The 17,500-nt window shown below is 32.2% G+C and overlaps 1 protein-coding gene across 5 annotated transcripts in view; it reads right to left on the bottom strand.

Annotated features, from left to right (window-relative positions):
• Window positions 1–9,688: 9,688 nt before the first annotated feature.
• Window positions 9,689–17,500, bottom strand: part of LOC127851022 (bacterial dynamin-like protein) — a 12,227-nt gene continuing 4,415 nt past the window's right edge. For 3 of the 5 annotated variants that reach the window (XM_052384458.1, XM_052384457.1, XM_052384460.1), the window contains 8 exons: window positions 17,386–17,500; window positions 16,846–17,117; window positions 16,465–16,605; window positions 14,017–14,247; window positions 13,782–13,897; window positions 13,058–13,199; window positions 12,136–12,481; window positions 9,689–11,370 (listed from right to left, as the gene is read on the bottom strand). The exon at window positions 17,386–17,500 is cut by the window's right edge and continues 90 nt beyond it. In XM_052384458.1, coding sequence (XP_052240418.1) covers window positions 10,901–11,370; window positions 12,136–12,481; window positions 13,058–13,199; window positions 13,782–13,897; window positions 14,017–14,247; window positions 16,465–16,605; window positions 16,846–17,117; window positions 17,386–17,500 — 1,833 coding nt within the window. In that variant the 3' untranslated portion in view covers window positions 9,689–10,900. Of the gene's footprint in view, window positions 11,371–11,644; window positions 11,767–12,135; window positions 12,482–13,057; window positions 13,200–13,781; window positions 13,898–14,016; window positions 14,248–16,464; window positions 16,606–16,845; window positions 17,118–17,385 lie in introns of those variants that run through there. The other 2 variants (XM_052384461.1, XM_052384459.1) reach the window with 2 other exon arrangements.

The raw sequence follows: 17,500 nt of genomic DNA, 5'->3' as shown, positions 1-17,500 counted from the left end.
TTAAAATTGCGTAAATGCACATTATATAGTGACTATGTTAAAAAATAATGTAAGCAAATACTTCAGACTACTTTCAACGATTTCATTTAGTTCGTCTGAAATATCATATCAAAATAAGACATTTACTTGTAAATCTTTTAAACACTAATTGAGTAAAGATCCACAGACTATTGCTTGATAAATTGTGAATGCAATTTCTCTGAAAGCCCCATTTCAATATAAGAATCCTTAAGTGAGTATTGTTACAAATTACTCGGTTAATTTGCAGTCTTTGTAGAAGATATCCAACTGCTTTAATTGGCTGTTTGTATTGACCATTTAGTTTAGCTCCTACTATCTATACATTATTAGTTCTGAACATAAATCTGTAATGAGATCATAACACAAAGTCCAGCTAGTATGGTACAAGGGATTCGTATAAAAAAGCATAAAAACGGAATTTTAGTACGTCAGATATAAATGAAATAAGTATTTCGTGATGATTTCAAACATAGGTTAAATACACATACATCACTTAATACAGTATCCTCTACATGAATGAGCTCACACATTAAAACGGCATGCATGCTGCGCTTCAACTAACTTCACAACCGCACAAATACGCGTACTAATTTATGACGTCATCATGGAGTATCATCATTCTCATAACTGTTCCGGAACGATGTGAAACAAAAACAACATGGCTTTTGTATATACTGAATAAGTGGGTTGAGTATGGATTAAATGCTGGTTGCATGACAAATATTGTAATTCTCTGCTTAGCTCAGTCGCCTTTTCGTTTCGATGTTGGGGATTTTGAATAATATATTTTAACCGCAGTGCTACAGTAGATTATTTTGATTATTTAGCAGGATAAAGTGCCGGAATTCAGTGCGGACGTGTCGAAGTAGTAAGGATTAAGTTTAGTTGCTTACTTACATATTGCTGCAGGAACATTGTTTACACACCGGTCTTACTGACCTGTTTTCTAACGCGAAAGGAATTGTGGGTAGCACTTCTTTTACGAGTGAAAAGTGAAAGCGAAAATAGGTCAGGTAATCGTGCTTCTGATAATCGTTTTATTAGAGATTCAAAATCACATTTAAACATAATTAAATAACATTCCTTTAAATAACATTTTGTTTTAAACACACAATAAAAAACGTTTTTTTTTCATTATCAACATTTTCATTCCTACGTAGAACTACTTTGGCGGAAGCATAATTCCCCAAACCAGGGGAATGTGATGCGTCTTAGTAAAGAGGGGAAAATAAAATAGTGACGTCACCATCTATGTATATAATGTCTGCATGAAAACTGGCTTAAACACGGTTTATGTTTTACATGAGGTAAACAGTTCAACTGATATCGATTGCTGTTTGCATACTAAGTTACGCCTTAGATTAGCACAAACAATACAGATTATGTTTTGTTTTTATAAATTTGATGACGTCATTGCAATAAATTCAAGCTAGTAAGGTAATATTCAATCGAACAAATAGCGAGTAGCAAAAAACAGAATTTGTGTAGGTCGACTTGCATGATAAAAATTGACTACCGGAAATAATATTTGTCTGTTTATTTAATTAAAGTACCTTACGCTATATTGTGAAATGACGGAATCATATGACACACGAAGAAGCGTGGCTTCTATGGTACACTGGATCAGACAAACAGCAAAGAACAGTATACGCATTGTTTTCTTTAAAGTGTATTTGACTATTTGATAAAGACTATATTTTGTTATAATTTTACTAGGGTTTGTAATACAACTTTGTCATACGTTGACGTGATAATAGAATTCCGTAATGATATATCGGTTGAAATTAGCCCAACAAGTCAATTGTTTCCACTCACGTCGCTACAACAGAATGTATGTTGGTCGACTTAACCTGTTCATGTTGTTAAAATGTTCTAGCGACTCCCAATGTAGGTTGGTTATATTAAGATTAATTTCATATGTCAAGGTCAAATGTATAACATATAACCATTGAGTGTCGTGCCAGATCTTTTTAATGCATGTAGCGATTTCAAAACAACTTGCGTTTTTTAATTGGATTAGACGATTGGTTTTACTTTAAATAACTAGTTCGAAGGTATAGTTAATACTTTAAAGTATTTTTTTTCTCATAATAAAAGAATTACAAAAAATCCCCACAAATTTTACCCTATGTCAGACAGTGTACTATAACACACAAAAACATATAGTTATATTTAAGGTCAGTTATATACTTAAAATTCAAAGATCGGAAAATGTCATTTTTAAAGAGCTTGTTCGAGCTAGATGTTTCTCATGTATTGAATGACGTTATAATTACTTGGCCCATATATTAGCATATATATAACAATGCGTTTTATATGAATATCCTAAAGTTGTCCTCAATGTCAAGGTAACATTTAAAGGTAATAATGGCCTCTTTAAATACACGGTCATACGTTATGATTAAAGGTTTAACTAACATAGAAAAAACACAGATTTTTAACTATCAGGAGCAGTGTTTTACAAAATACCGATATGGCTACATTAAAGGCCAAGGTCATGCTTGGAAGTCAACGATTGAAAATGGAATGTACTTGTTCAAAAATTGTTTGCTGCGCAGCTTCTTACTTTGCAATTATTGATCGATATTAACACAACTTGACACCAATTTAAACATATTCATAATGACGTCATAGAATATTCAGAATACGTTTCATAAAAAGTCCATAATGTCCAGTAAAAGATGGAACAAAGGCACCTTCGGTTCGAAAATATATCGTAATTGTTAGAATTTCGAGATACCATAGCTCAATTTCTCAACTAGATCAGGTCAGGTGCTGTTGAGCAAAAGAACCAGATGGCTACATTAAGTGCCAGTGTTATGCTTTCAATGTAAAAGTAAAGTACAATGCGTCTTGTAATTCATTCTGAAACCCGCAAACAAGTTACGAACACTCCGCATAAACATTTCAATTTTAATTTCATACACACATGTTTAGTTCACTGAAAATACACCGCGGAAAAGTTATTTATTTTTTCATAGTTATTAAACTGCCGTTTGTTCTCTTTCTACGTGAAATGAAAGTGCATTTCAGTTATGCAGAAACAACGAGGACATTGTATTAAATATTGATGATTAGGACGTTGACTAGTGACGGAGGCTTAATCGATGCTTGATTATTTTGGAATTGCGCGTATAATAATATTAAACAAACACAGTTATTTAATCTGAATATTTGCATGAATATTAACTTTGACGCGTACACATATTCACGTTGTGGCATTCTGATCTTCTTGAGCCACCTACCATGCAGACACCTTCTGAAATACGGAATTTAATTGCAAATTGAAGTCGCGTTAAGAAGTACTACTCGAATTGTTCTGCGCAAATATATGCACTATAACTAACGTATATAACAAAACAAGTTTTTAACGAAAGTACCGAAGAAAAACTACTTACCGTTTGTGTAGCTTTTTCCGCAACTAAAAAGTTAATTTTATGGACATTTGTATAATGCGAAAGCCAATATTGTTATATAATATATAAGTAAGAATTGTATTTAACTTTACTATTGTAATATATATATAATAATTTGATGTAAGCACACTTAATTGTTACATAAGATAGCGTGATATTTAACAGCTATACTATCCAATGTCCTGATTAAGTTCATGCGTTCAAATATTATCAAACAAGTTCAGTAAAAAAATCACATTCAACTATTAAAAGTCAAAATTTGAAGACCTAGTTATCGATAGGTCTCACTTCAAGTATCATATGAAGATTGGTTTATCATATCGTTTCTCTACTTGAAATTGTCGTTTATGACAAGAAATCGTGAGAATGGCAGAGATAATGCAAACTAAATAAAGTTATGTTTTATTTGTAAAGGTACGTTTACGTTGTTTGGTGTGATACACAAAATAATAATTATAATAGTTTTGAAATCAAATACTTAAATACTTCATATACATAATAAACAAAGGTTTGCCTTACTTAACTAACACGCATGAGTAAATATGCATTACTTGCACATTTCGTTGGTTACTCTATACTTTTGATGAATCCATTAACGTGTAATCAGTAGTAAAATTAACTGAATATTAATTTATTATAATTATCTCAAAGGTTGCTGGCTCTATGCGGTTCTTACAGAAAAACAAGATTATTTGCAATATTTGACTTTAATTTGGACTGTTTGACTTTTACAAGTATAGGCATGCTATGTCAAAATGCCTCTTTTGATTTATCTCTGTGCGCAGCATGGCTAGCATACAGAGGGCCCTATTGTGATATATTTTCACATTCGATGTGTATTTTAAACATTAATTAACTTTGACATTTATTTTGAGTTTATAATGAAAGCAATTTATAACAATTTTCATATTTTAACTTCAGCAAAGTGAAAAGTAGGAATAAACAGGCTTTTCTTTAACAATACGTTATTTTCGTGTCATAACAGTTACAGAAAAGCACACTGTTAGATAGTATACTTGCGAAGGAATTAAAAGTGTGAAGAATCTTTATAAAAAGAATATTAACTCACACTTCTCAATGGCTAACAGCTTCTAAATAATATGGCGCCGAATTCGCTCATGAACGAATATCGTCTTAATCATAAATGATTAACGTCTTATTTTGACATAATCTTGATCTTGCCGTATTAAGAATCTCAAACATGTTTTATTTGTTTATTGAAAAACACAAACAAATTGCAATAACTTTGAAATGCGGATGGAAAAATTATTTGTATCACACACTGCCTATCAATGTTTCTCATCATTATATTGTTTCTTGAACGAATTTTCTTCAGACCCACCGCAGAGGAAGTGACAACAGATTTACAGATTGTGTTTAAAACCAGACACTCTACATGAATAATGTTATAAGATGGTTCATTAGAGAACATGGATTGAGCAATGCAACAACTGATGATCTATTTTAGTGTGTCTTCATCGATATATTTTGCTCAGTATCACTGAAAGTAATCGTTGAAAGATCCTGTACTACATGTGGTAAAGATCGTCTACGTATGGCGCGTTTACAATCGTACGTACAATCATGACAATGTAAATACAAGACCAAATACACACCAATTGTACACTGCTTTTAACCATTGGATTAAAAGTAACTTGTACTTCAAAGCAAACACTTATTCCAGTATGTGCATGAGCAACTCGGACGAACCAATAGGACGCATTTTATTCCATAATAAAGGTCCGTTGTCTGTTTAAGGGGGTTTAATACATGTGAGTAAAGTGTCTTCCCAGATTAGCCTGTGCAGTCTGCACAGGCTTATCAGGGATGACACTTTCCGCTTGTATGATTTGTTTCGTTTAAAGAAAGTCTCTTCTTAGCAGATATCCAGTTTAGGCGGAAATTGTCACCCATGATTGGCCTGTGCGGATTACACAGGCTAATATGGGACGCGACTTTACGCAAAACATTTAACTCCATTTTCACGGAGCACATTATTATTTTTAATGGAGCATGTACTCTTTGGTCACCTGAGTGTGCAGGCACACCATGTTTTGTGGCTGATTCATTAACAGAGGTTTAGTAACAAATGTATTTGTCTTTCGCGTATATAAATGCATTATTCGAAATGATAAATCCACAATATTGTACATAATGCATATTTCTAACGCAGCACTTTTCAACTTAAATATCTCATTTATGAGTAAAGATTTTGATTTAAAATTTTACATGTGATCAATTAACTACATTCAGAGCAAGCTCGAAATAAAATCATTCATCCATGCCTATCAGACCCTTTAGCACGTTGGGTATGTATGGCTTCATATTTTGCACGTGGGAATGGTGAAACGCCATATTATTCTAATTTTATTATAATGTGTTATAATATATAATTCTGATATTTGTGTTGTCAAATTGTCAAAATATATGTGTGCTATAAACTTTCATATTTGAGTGCAATAATTCCATATGTTTGTTGTAGCCTGCAATTTACCAAAATGCGCAGTTGCGCATCTGAACATTCAATTGAGCCATACATTTTTTTAAATTAATTAATTATGTATTTAAATTAATTAATTATGTTTTTCGGTGTTACAACCCAACTAAAATAATGAAATTGTAATACTTTTAGAAAAATATTGAGTTTCCCCATTGCAACGTGCAGAAAAATGAAGCCATACATACCACACCTGCTGAAGCGTCCGATCGATTTTAGCTTGAGCATGCTTAGATTAAAGTCAAATGATCACATGTACAATGCTAAATCAAAATTTTACTTACAACTGAGATATTCACGTTTGAAAAGAGTTGCGTAAGAAATGTCTTCCAAGTCTAATGCGGGTGAGACAATTTTCTTTTTTTTATTATTTACAAAACAAGAATTCAACCATGTAATAGCAATATAGTTGTTTTGTTACGTTATTTTATTGTCTTACAAACGCATGTTAGTGCTCGATATATCAGTGTATTGGTTATGCTGTTATTTATTATACAAGTTACGAAATTGTATGATATACATTATGATTTATAGTTAATACTATTACTTCAGTGAAAAAACACATCCAATCTTCAAAACTACCTCATTTGCATATAAGCCTCACATGATTGTATACTTAAATTTTATGGTAACATTTCTAAGTTAAAATTAAATGTTTTTGTTTTGTACTGCATTTTTACGACATGCATCTATAAACATTGAACACATGCATTTAATAAGTACTGAGGTTGGTCAATATTTGAAGACTTGTGAGAAAACCTATGAGGTATGTCTAAGAAGAATGTTTGTCAAAATACATTATTATAATTGTCTATAATTGAAACAACTTTTGCAAATTGTCATTTCGCAAATCATGTCGTTGTTATTTGTTGAGATGATGCTTTATTATATGAGTTCTTATGAACATCGCATGCAATTATTTTTCGAGCTTTGGAATATTTATGTGTTATTTGCGTGCTCAATAGTTTTAGAAACACGGGGACTTTGTAATCTTTACTATTTGCTATATGTCTTGTTTTAATTTCCTAAAAATAATTTGATTTATGTATTTCAGTATTTAATTGTCCAACACAAAATGTCAAATATTTTTTATATAACAATTTTACTCCCATTCATGTTGCCGTAAATTCATGAGCAGGACTCAATGCTATTTCGGCCATCTTGTTTTTAAGTTGTATCCACTTAATGATTAGAAACTTTTGTCCATGTTTTAGTATTATATTTCAAAATCATTCTTGTAACAGCATCCATATATTGTCCGATTATAATTTAGTCAGTCTTGAATTACCACTTTACGAACGTTAAAGGGCCGTCCAAAAATAGTGTTTACCTATTTAAGCAATCCTCGTTAAAGGGACCGTCCAAAAATATTTTTTACCTATATAAGCAATCTTCGTAGTATCACAAAATAAAACGACAACAACTGGCCCCGTGTTCACAAAACGATTTTGCAATTGAAAATTGATTTTAACTGACATCGATATTCATTTTTGCTTATCAACTACAATGAAAATCCATTTTCAATGGCAAGCAAAATCGATTTTTGATTGCAAAATATATTTTCTGAACACGGGACCAGAACTTTTCAAATTATTCAAACGTTTTGCGTCGCACGACGCTTTATAATTTTCAGGTTTTCAAATAATCAAAAGATGCATATAATAGATATTTAAAAGCATGGAAAATGGTCAGTATTACTATTTCCTCAAAAATATCATAACAAAAAACGAAAATTTGCGAATCTGAAAAATCTTTTTTTTTAATTTTTTCAATTTACCAAAACGTGAAATTTGTTGGACGGCCCCTTTTAATATCCTTCAAACAATGATTTGCACAATGTGATTAGTCGTAACTCTCCGATATTAAGTCGCAATTCTTCTGAAAACGATGTCATTTCCAAATAAAATATGTAAATAACACTCACAGCTTTATTGAGATATCATACATTGTATTGGTTTAGAATTAGGGTAATATTGTGAATCTTTTTTTTTTGCTACAACATGTACGAATTACAGTTGTAATGGTAAAAGGTCACGAGTTTTACAGTCCATTCAAATACACATTATAGACAATATAAGTAAACTTGCATCTCAGCTAATGATTGTAGGATTTGTAACTATAAAAACACACACAATCAGAGGAAACACTAATATATTTTCATGAACGAATTGTGTCCTGATATACAAATATATAGCTTTTGAAGTACATTACGAGCTGATTTCTTTGTACTTTAAACTACAGCACCGATATCTGTAAGAAAATAATGACCAAACAAATGTATTTATCGTCACCTTGTACGCCATTCACATCCACTCTTCACGTAGCTAAATCTTAATATATTTTCCAGACCGACTTTCAAATCCCAGTTCGTTGACATTTTGGAATAAGAATACAATAATGCAACTATGACCTCTTAAAAGAGAAAAAAATCCGACAAGCTTACATTTATTCAAAAACTGCACCCGCAGTCGAGCGTGGCATCAGTTATGAGGTGCTCTTGTTATTATTTTATTTTTGAAAGACCGTCCAACCATCCCACCCAAGCTTTGCTATCAAACTTGAAATACAATCTTATCAGTTTGTTTTATGTCTTTAAAATGTTCAATAGATTGTGGAAAATGTACCTGAACTCAAAATCGTCTGTACTGTACCAATGCTTTAAAACATAAGCGATCAATATGTTTCAATTATGGTCCTCTTCCAGCTAGAATTTGACTATATTACCGTGACCTTATTTAATTAGAACAATTTTCCTATGATGGCTTACGTTATACTGTCAAGCACTCAAAAAGTCGAGCGCGCTGTCTTCTGACAGCTCTTGTGATCGTTCATATCTACCTTTCTAATAATGAATAATACACAAATTATTTTTACGATCATGGGGCAGTATGCAAATATGTAAAAGAACTTCAAAAAGGATGCAACAATTGAAGTTCATGCAAAAGATGATCTAAGTGCATCTAATTTGTATTTGTCAAAAAATGCCACTGTTGAGCCGAAGTTGTGTATTGAAAAAATATTGCGTCTTTGTTAACTTTTTCACAAAAGTATTTCTGTGTTTTCATGTTCACTTAATCTTTGTGTTATTTCCCAATAGATTATAAATGTTTATGTAAAGAAAAAATGTTACTCGATGAAAAAATATTTAAACTCCGATCGGTAAAAATCGTCAAGTACATACTGCAGTCTGGCTGATATAAATTTGATGATGCGATTGCTTGCAGCTTTAAATCGGACAATTATCTTAAACAATGTTATTTAATTGGACGTTAAGACATACGGAACGGCACACATAATCCTTTTTTAAGAAAACATATGTGGCACATTTAGTAGACTACGTATATCTATTTGAATACGTAGCTGTCGTTGTTTCGATTCGTTTGCTCTTTATCTAACATGTGTTAACTGCCCAAAGACACACATTTCAAGATAGTTATTTATTTACATATATATTGTAATGATAATACATTTTGAAAATAATAACTAATATTGACAATGGAAATTATTTCACTATGCGGGCTCTTATTTAAGCCACAAATAGTCTGTGTGATTCGGTGTTTTTATAGAGACAAGAAAAACAAAGGCGCTGAAACATCTATAGAAAGAATGTTCGTGTAAAGCTTTGCAAGAAGGTAACTGAGGGGAATGCACTCATGACTATATCGTCGAAAATTCACATTTTTCTATTTATTCACGACAACATTTAAGAAAGCCTTAATACATGTCGATAAATTAGTTACAAACAAACCCAAAATCAGTACGTTTATTTAATGCTGTAAACATATTATTAACACAGCATAATTTTAAACGAATCAAATTTATCTGACATTGTAAAGAATATATAAACACTTTAAATACACTATGCTTACTAAAACTATGTATAACAGCTACTGTAATAACATTTGCAGTTTACAAATGCAGTGTAAAAGAAAAACAAAATATGTTAGTTTAGTGAGCATTTACTCTTAGAATAAGCGGACAACTGTCCGAAATAATAAAAGATTGTAAAAGTAAGTAAATGATCGGTTTAAAAGCATTTAATCATTTATTTATCAAATATTTATTTGTTATATGGTCGAATTTTTTCCGTAAAACTGCATGTTCATTGTTATCGCAATTGATATCTTAACGTTGTTTTAACATTGGTTAAATGTATCTGCAGATCATAAAAGCGTATCTTATGTGTATCATTGTAACTTATACTGATAACTTATACGTGTATCGTATATTTAAATCTTAAAGCTACGCTAGGTATGCACACATACACATTCGCACGTATGCACTAACGCACGCACAAAAACACACAGGTAACGCTAGCACGCACGCATACACACACACATACACACACATATCGTACATGAAAGTATGTTATCATAAAATATGTTGAGTTTCACTCATAACATTGATTTTAACGAAACATGCATTAAAATTAAAACTCGGGTTTCATCATAATAAAAACAATACTAAACACAACTTTTCTCTAACATAACATACATAATAATTAAAAACACAAGATATGTCACTCTTGGTGTTCTGCATACTTAAACATATGCACTTGTCCATGTAAATGTCCCGGTTTACTTACACCAAAGCTTAAAAAATGTCGTTCAACGCCTCTTTTTTCCTGCATCATTGAAATGACTTCTTTATGTGCCATATCATCAAAGCGTTTTGCTTTTATTGATGTACACAATTTAGTTTATTATATTGCATTTAATTTGTAGCTGCATGTCCTTTACAAACAAGTGCATTGATTTAAGTTTGTGTTAATTATTCGGATACCAAAATCAAGAAATGGATACAATACTTGCACGCAGTGTTATCAAAAAAGAAGTAAATCTTATAAATATACTTTTATAGTTTATCTTCTTCCAATGCCAATGCATTTTTCCCTTACACAATGTATGTGTCATTGAGATACACACCATTCCAACTTTGTCGTTAGAATGATAAACAATTATTGTTTCTATTCAAACTTTGCAAGTTCCTGAACTTTGCCTAGCTCAGCAAAGATGGGTCGTACATTCTCGTCAATATTATGCCATTCATGGATAATGTCGTCTGCATTTCGGTTATCACTCGCAACCGAATCCAGTAGCCTCTTACACGCATTTATTCGAGTTGCTATTCTTTGGTTGCATTGCTCTTGTATGTAGTTTTCTAATGGCGCAAAATAAGTTGTAGTTATATGACGGCGAATAGATTCTTCATTGAAGCACTCTTTTAAAACTTCTTTCAATAATTTTCTCATATACTTTTCACGGTTCAGAACTTTAGCCATATGATGAATTCCCGAAACGACCGAACGTATTGAAACCTCGAATTCTCCTAGTTTGAATTCCCATTTCGATAACCACGGATACACTGTATTTTCCCACTTTTCCTTAATTAATGCTCCAAAAGATGGCATTCTCCTTGTTTCTGGAAACTCAGACTCTGTAAATCCAACAATATATATAACGGTGCTTAACGATGTACGTTACTTTACATCAAACCATATCGCACGTCTAAGCAAACAAGTTGTCGTAAAAACAGACGTTAATGCGCTTTATATACTAGTATAACACATTTAGAACATAAAATAATTGCTTACAGCTGCTGCTTGTTTTAGGAAATAAATGAGTTATTTCTATTTATTAAAAATACTTCTTATATTTCATATTTTGACCAAGATATTCTTTTGCATTCTTAAAGTGCTAAGCAATTCATTGTTTACGCGATATAATTATTCATAATATATTAATGTTTGAAGATCTGCATAATCATGAACGTGTAAAGTATTTTTCAAACTGTTGAAGATGCACAAGACCAGAATCGTTAAAACATACATTTCTGAAACCTTAGTCGAAACTTAAATGTCAAAAACATTTCCGTTGCAAATATATGAGGTATTTAAGATAAAGTGCTCACGCAATACGGAAGAGTCGATTATTGATTACCAAAATATATTGATTGCAATTGGTTCACACATTTAAACTGTAGCATTATAAGTTTCAATATTTTCAAATAATCGCCACTTAACAAATATTGTTGTCAAACCATACATTTAACGGACCATTATAATAGTTCATTTCAACAGATTTAGAAGACAGTGTTAAGAAATTAAATGTACTGTAGAACAGTTCAGTGAAGCCAGTGATAACAAACGAAGTATTTCATGGACATTTAAAAACAAATGACATTGATGTATACATTGTTTACCTTTCATACTTCTCTCTGTGTTATCAAAAGCGGATTCAGCTTCAAGGCATTGCTCGTCTAGAATATCGAATTTCTTTTCAATTGTGTGCATAAAATATTCCATTGTTTTTCTCCAAAATTGACAATCCTTTTCCCAGGCATCGATTTCTTTGACAACAATGTTCATTATACGCTGCTTTGCATTATACTGAAAAGCATCGTCGTCCGGTGCTCTGATTTCGTGAACAAGTTGTTGCACACAAGCTTTGATGCGTGTACTAACATCTTCCTTTCTTAGATGCAAGCCTATTTCACGCCCCATGTCATCGCTTAGTTTTTGACATTTCATTAGTAATGAAGTTCTCACCTGTTATTATATACTTTGAAAATAAGTTTTAAGCGCTCATCAAAAGAGAAGAGAACGTTTCTTTATCTACCGATATAGAAAGAACAGTGGGTGACTTTTGTTCAGATTGATTCTTTGTTGTTTGAAAACATTAAAACAATCTTCAATTATTAGTACGAATATATCTTTTATAGAAGTTGAATAGTGTTTTTACTTTAAGAAAGTTATTATCTGGGTGTCGTGATCCAGAAATAGCTAATTTATATAATAATGATGATTTGATAACGTAAACAATGAACATTCGGATTTTGACCAACCTTCCTATCATTTTTCTCTGATATTAATGTTGGTTGCAAATGATCTTGCTATTTTATGTGAACCCCGGCAAAATACTCACATTAGTGCTTAATAAGACGTTTATATACGTTTGTACGCATTTAAGTATATTACGTACATACATAATTTGTATATAACATATTTGTGTAACACTTTTATCTATACAATGATATACTGTAATAAAGGCATACTATCGTGTGCAACATGAATATTCGTTTGAACAGTTAAAATTTTAAACGTTCTGAAAAAGACTGTGTTTACCTTATCTTTGTTTCTTTCTATGTTATCAAGTTTCGTGTCAATTAGATCGCGCAACTGCGCCTTTTCCTCTGTGGACGCTTTAGCATGTTTAACTCTGGCCGATATATATGCATTTATTTGATTAATCATATTTTCAATCCACCTACAAGTAAGCATATTGTTTTCAGCAAACATTAACCTGCCATAATAAAAGCCACACTTTGTTAAATTCATTGTGTAACCTACAATATTTTCTTTATTTTAACATTCTAAACGAAACACAAAGATGCGTTGTGTCATAAAAGTGGTTTGTATTCAGCAGGGCGTTGTAAAACTTACAATTACCTTTCTAGCTTTCACATTAAGTATGAATAGTGAGATAAGAAGAGGCAGCGCAATTGTTGTCAACTGCCAATAACACCGAAAATCCGCTACAATTGAATCTCTACGTTCTTTTATACATGTCAAAACGGCTGATATTAATTTACCCAATCAATAGACAGGAGTATACTTAATTATTAAATTCGCTTATTAGTTGATGCGTGGTATCATCACAAACCTTTGCAAAGTACTCAGTTGAACGGAATTTCTATTTATAGAAATGCGTTGTTAAATGCACTTGTATATTAATTAAATTTGATTTTTTTTTAAATTTAATATAGCCTTTATAAACAATATTCTATTAAAGCTAATGAAACTACAACGCGATCTTTTATTTTTATTCTTAAATAAATATGCATTTTACCTAGTATGCATTCTTGCTTTGCTTGTTTGACTCTTTATGACCAAACGTTCAAGTCCATGTTTTAGCTCAGCATAAAACCTGCTGTCCCCCATCCCAGATTTTATGTATCGTAGTGCCTATAAAAAAAGAAAACACACTATCAACCGGAATACCTTTATATAAACAACATCAATTGCACATTTAAATATAACACACTATACCCAAAAATATCATTTGATCGTTCCAAAAACATCACCTCAGTTGTGCTCATCTTGTACGATGATATATGTAGCGTATCCGCAGATAAGTATTTGCGTAGCTTTGATCCTATATCTTCCCAGACATTCTGTTCATTGCACCTGTCGTTACTGACCCTGTCAGCAACTATGTCCCACTTGTTGCACACGAATAATGTACATGCCGGGTCGAAACTAAATAAGTCGCTTGACTTGTCGTATTCAAGAACTTTTCTAAAAATGTGCACCAGCTACAAGTATACAAATGTACATATCTATGTTAAACTAGCTAATTATACCGGTGTAGCTTGAGGTTTGTGAGACAGTAAGGACCGTGAAATATTCCGGAAAACATGGGAATCAGAATATTATCTCGCAGTACAATGTAAACACTGATTGAAAAGCCACATACTGCTTTCGGCCTGATAATCTATAATTCATTTGTATTAATTGAAACATATTTGTTTTAAAATATCAAATATGGGACACAACTGCACTCGATATGTATGGTCCTTCATTGTATCCTTAAATTAATCGATCACGATAATTGTAGGTTGAATTGCTCGAATGTTGTAGCGAAGGCCAACTGTAAAAGTCCACTAATCGACGACCATAGCGTAATAAATTTACAACATAAAACTCTCTGATATTGTTAATACGCAGTTCAATTAAATGAAACTATGCAGTTTAATTAAATGAAACTTCAACGGAATCGCGCCGAATATTTTTCGACGTCAATAACTCTCCTGGAGTTCTGACGTAGAGTCGAGTATTGGCTTGAAGCCATATTTTCCAAAAGTAGGACCAATAATCAATTATAAAGTCAGCATTTATCCATTCAAATGTTTATCATGTACTAAACTGCAAATAACATAATAAATTATTGGTATATCGTGCGTATAACCGTGCCAATTTACACGTTTCATTGACGTATTATCGTATAATTTAAATGCATTATGTTTGATTATTAAAACAGCAGATTTGAAACAATATTTAAAATAAAAATAACGGATATGTATGAGGAGCAAATATATATATCGTCAATATATATATTGTCTGTCTTTATTTCTTTGTTCCTGCCTGTCTGACTGCCCGCCTGCCTGTCTGCTTGCCTGCCTGCCTGGCTGTCTGTCTGGCTGTCTGGCTGACTGGCTGGCGGACTGGCCGGCGAGTTGGCTGGCCGTCAGTCCGTCCGTCAGTCCGTCCGTCTTTCAAGCTAGATATAACCATAACACGTACGAAATAAAGGAGTTTGCAACTTAAAACAGCTCCCGTCTAATCCCGTGCGATATTTATTAGTGTGTATAGAAAAGCAATCACACTATACTATGTCATAAGTAACAGTTTTGTAACTCAGATATTACCTTGAAGATTTGCAAATGTCTATTATATTCGAGTATCGTTCACACTAAGAAATACATAAGTTATCGACGGTAATGCTGGTAGTGGTGTTTTATGTTACAGCTTATTTTGAATAAATTTAGGTTACACATGTAGCCCATTAACACAATAATGTATTAAAAATGATTCTGCCAGCTTCTGATGGTACTATATTTTATTAAACATGACACAACCTAAATTGTATATATCCAGAAATATAAAGTTAACATATTGACTGAAATAATGATTTTGCAGGTGATGTCTCGTCATGCATTTGTAATTGTCCGCCAGGTTTTTAAGGACACGTTATTTCATAAAATAAAAATGGTGTTTGCGGTGGGGTTTTTATATTCAGAACGGCTAAATAAAAGGTATTGTCTGTGTTAAAAATAATCAACATATTAACTAAAATGATGATTGTTGTGGTTGTGGTCTCTTTTATAACTCTTGGCTCTGTGAGAATAACTGCCTTTGACAAGAGAAATGCCAACTTGTTTAATGACGTAATAAAACTGACGGTGGATGTGTTTTTGAAATAATGATGTTGTTGTTGTGTCTTCGTTGATCTCCCAATAAGCCGTTTAATAAGTGTAAGACCAATTGATTAATAGAACTTATATAGTTTTCCTGGTGGCGTCTTAGTTTTCAAATTAGTTTCAAGTATATTTTCCGTGAGAGATATACAACTCAATGAGTGAAATAATAACGCTAATGAGTGTTCGGTCTGTCAGTCAAGGTTATGCTTATTTCTGGTAAGAAGTGTTAATCCAATGTATTGACTGAAATTAATACATGGTAAGTTTGGTGGTAAATAACCTACCATTGCTGATCACCAATTAAAGATTATCTCATGTTAAAAAGGTCGACTCTCAATAAAAAAAGCTGACTGCTTGCCACGTGATGCACACTTTGCTTTATAAATTAAAAACCTTTAAATAATACAGAAAACATTTTAAAGATACTTGGTTAATAGAAACCTCACATTTAACGTATTCATGTCCTCAGATAAGCATGCATAACAAATGCTTAGAAATGTTAAAAGCAACCAAATGTGAGTTAAAATACGAAACATATATTTAATGGCATACCTTATCTTCCTGTACACCACCAGCGTTTGCAGAATTAATCACATATATAAAGGCCGCTGCGTTGGGAAGGTATTTGAACACTGTGTCAGTCATATGTTTGCTCTCGCCGACTCCAGGTGTGTCAACAAACACGATGTGTTTCTATAAATAACAGATCTATCAACATTTCTTCTTCTTCCCAACTTATGGATGAATAAATATCTATAAAGTTTTACACAAACCTTATTTGTTTGAGTTGTACGCTGAGAATCAATTAATTATCATTTAAACTATTATTTTTTCAATATAATCTCGATTTCTACGTTATTAACAACATACATTGACATTTACATGTACCTATGAAATCTGTATACAGTTTTCGATGAATGAAATCTTACTAACGTTTTGTCCAATCAATGGCACCTGCCAATATATATCAACTTGTTCAATTCTTTCAGTTTCAGAACGAGAGGTCAATTTAATCTTTAGTTTTCCTTTGAGTTCCTCCTTACTGCCCTCATGCTTTTGTCCATCTACCACGAAATATGGTGTCTCTTCTGGAGAAATGGGGTGGACAACGCAAATAGTGGCGGTAGCACAGAGTAGGCTGACCGGAAGTATATCTTCTCCGAGAAGGAGGTTAAGAAAACAGCTCTTTCCAGCACTCGTCTCTCCTGAAAATGTGTATTATTGCTGGTTTCTTATACACATTGTATTCTTATTTTTTTAAGGATTCATTGTATTTATTTAGGATATAAGTTATATCTTTAAATTACGTTCTTCTTTTTTGCAGCTTCTGTTTACAAACAAATTCTTCCCAACGAATAAAGTGTTGAGATATTTATTTACGGACATGCCATAATCATGTTTTATGCTACTATTTATGTATGTAATGAGTCATGTTTAAGTTGTAATTAAAATATAAATAAAAAGTATATTCACCAGCTATCACTATTGGACAATCCATCCGTTGAAGTTCGTCTTTATATTTGTTTAGTTGCTTTTTAATACAACATCCGCACCATGCAGAGAGGTATTCGTTAAGGTCGGTAGAATT

The sequence above is a fragment of the Dreissena polymorpha genome, chromosome 11 (assembly GCF_020536995.1).
Source record: "Dreissena polymorpha isolate Duluth1 chromosome 11, UMN_Dpol_1.0, whole genome shotgun sequence".
Taxonomy (NCBI): domain Eukaryota; kingdom Metazoa; phylum Mollusca; class Bivalvia; order Myida; family Dreissenidae; genus Dreissena; species Dreissena polymorpha.
This window is presented reverse-complemented; position numbering and strand designations above follow the sequence as displayed.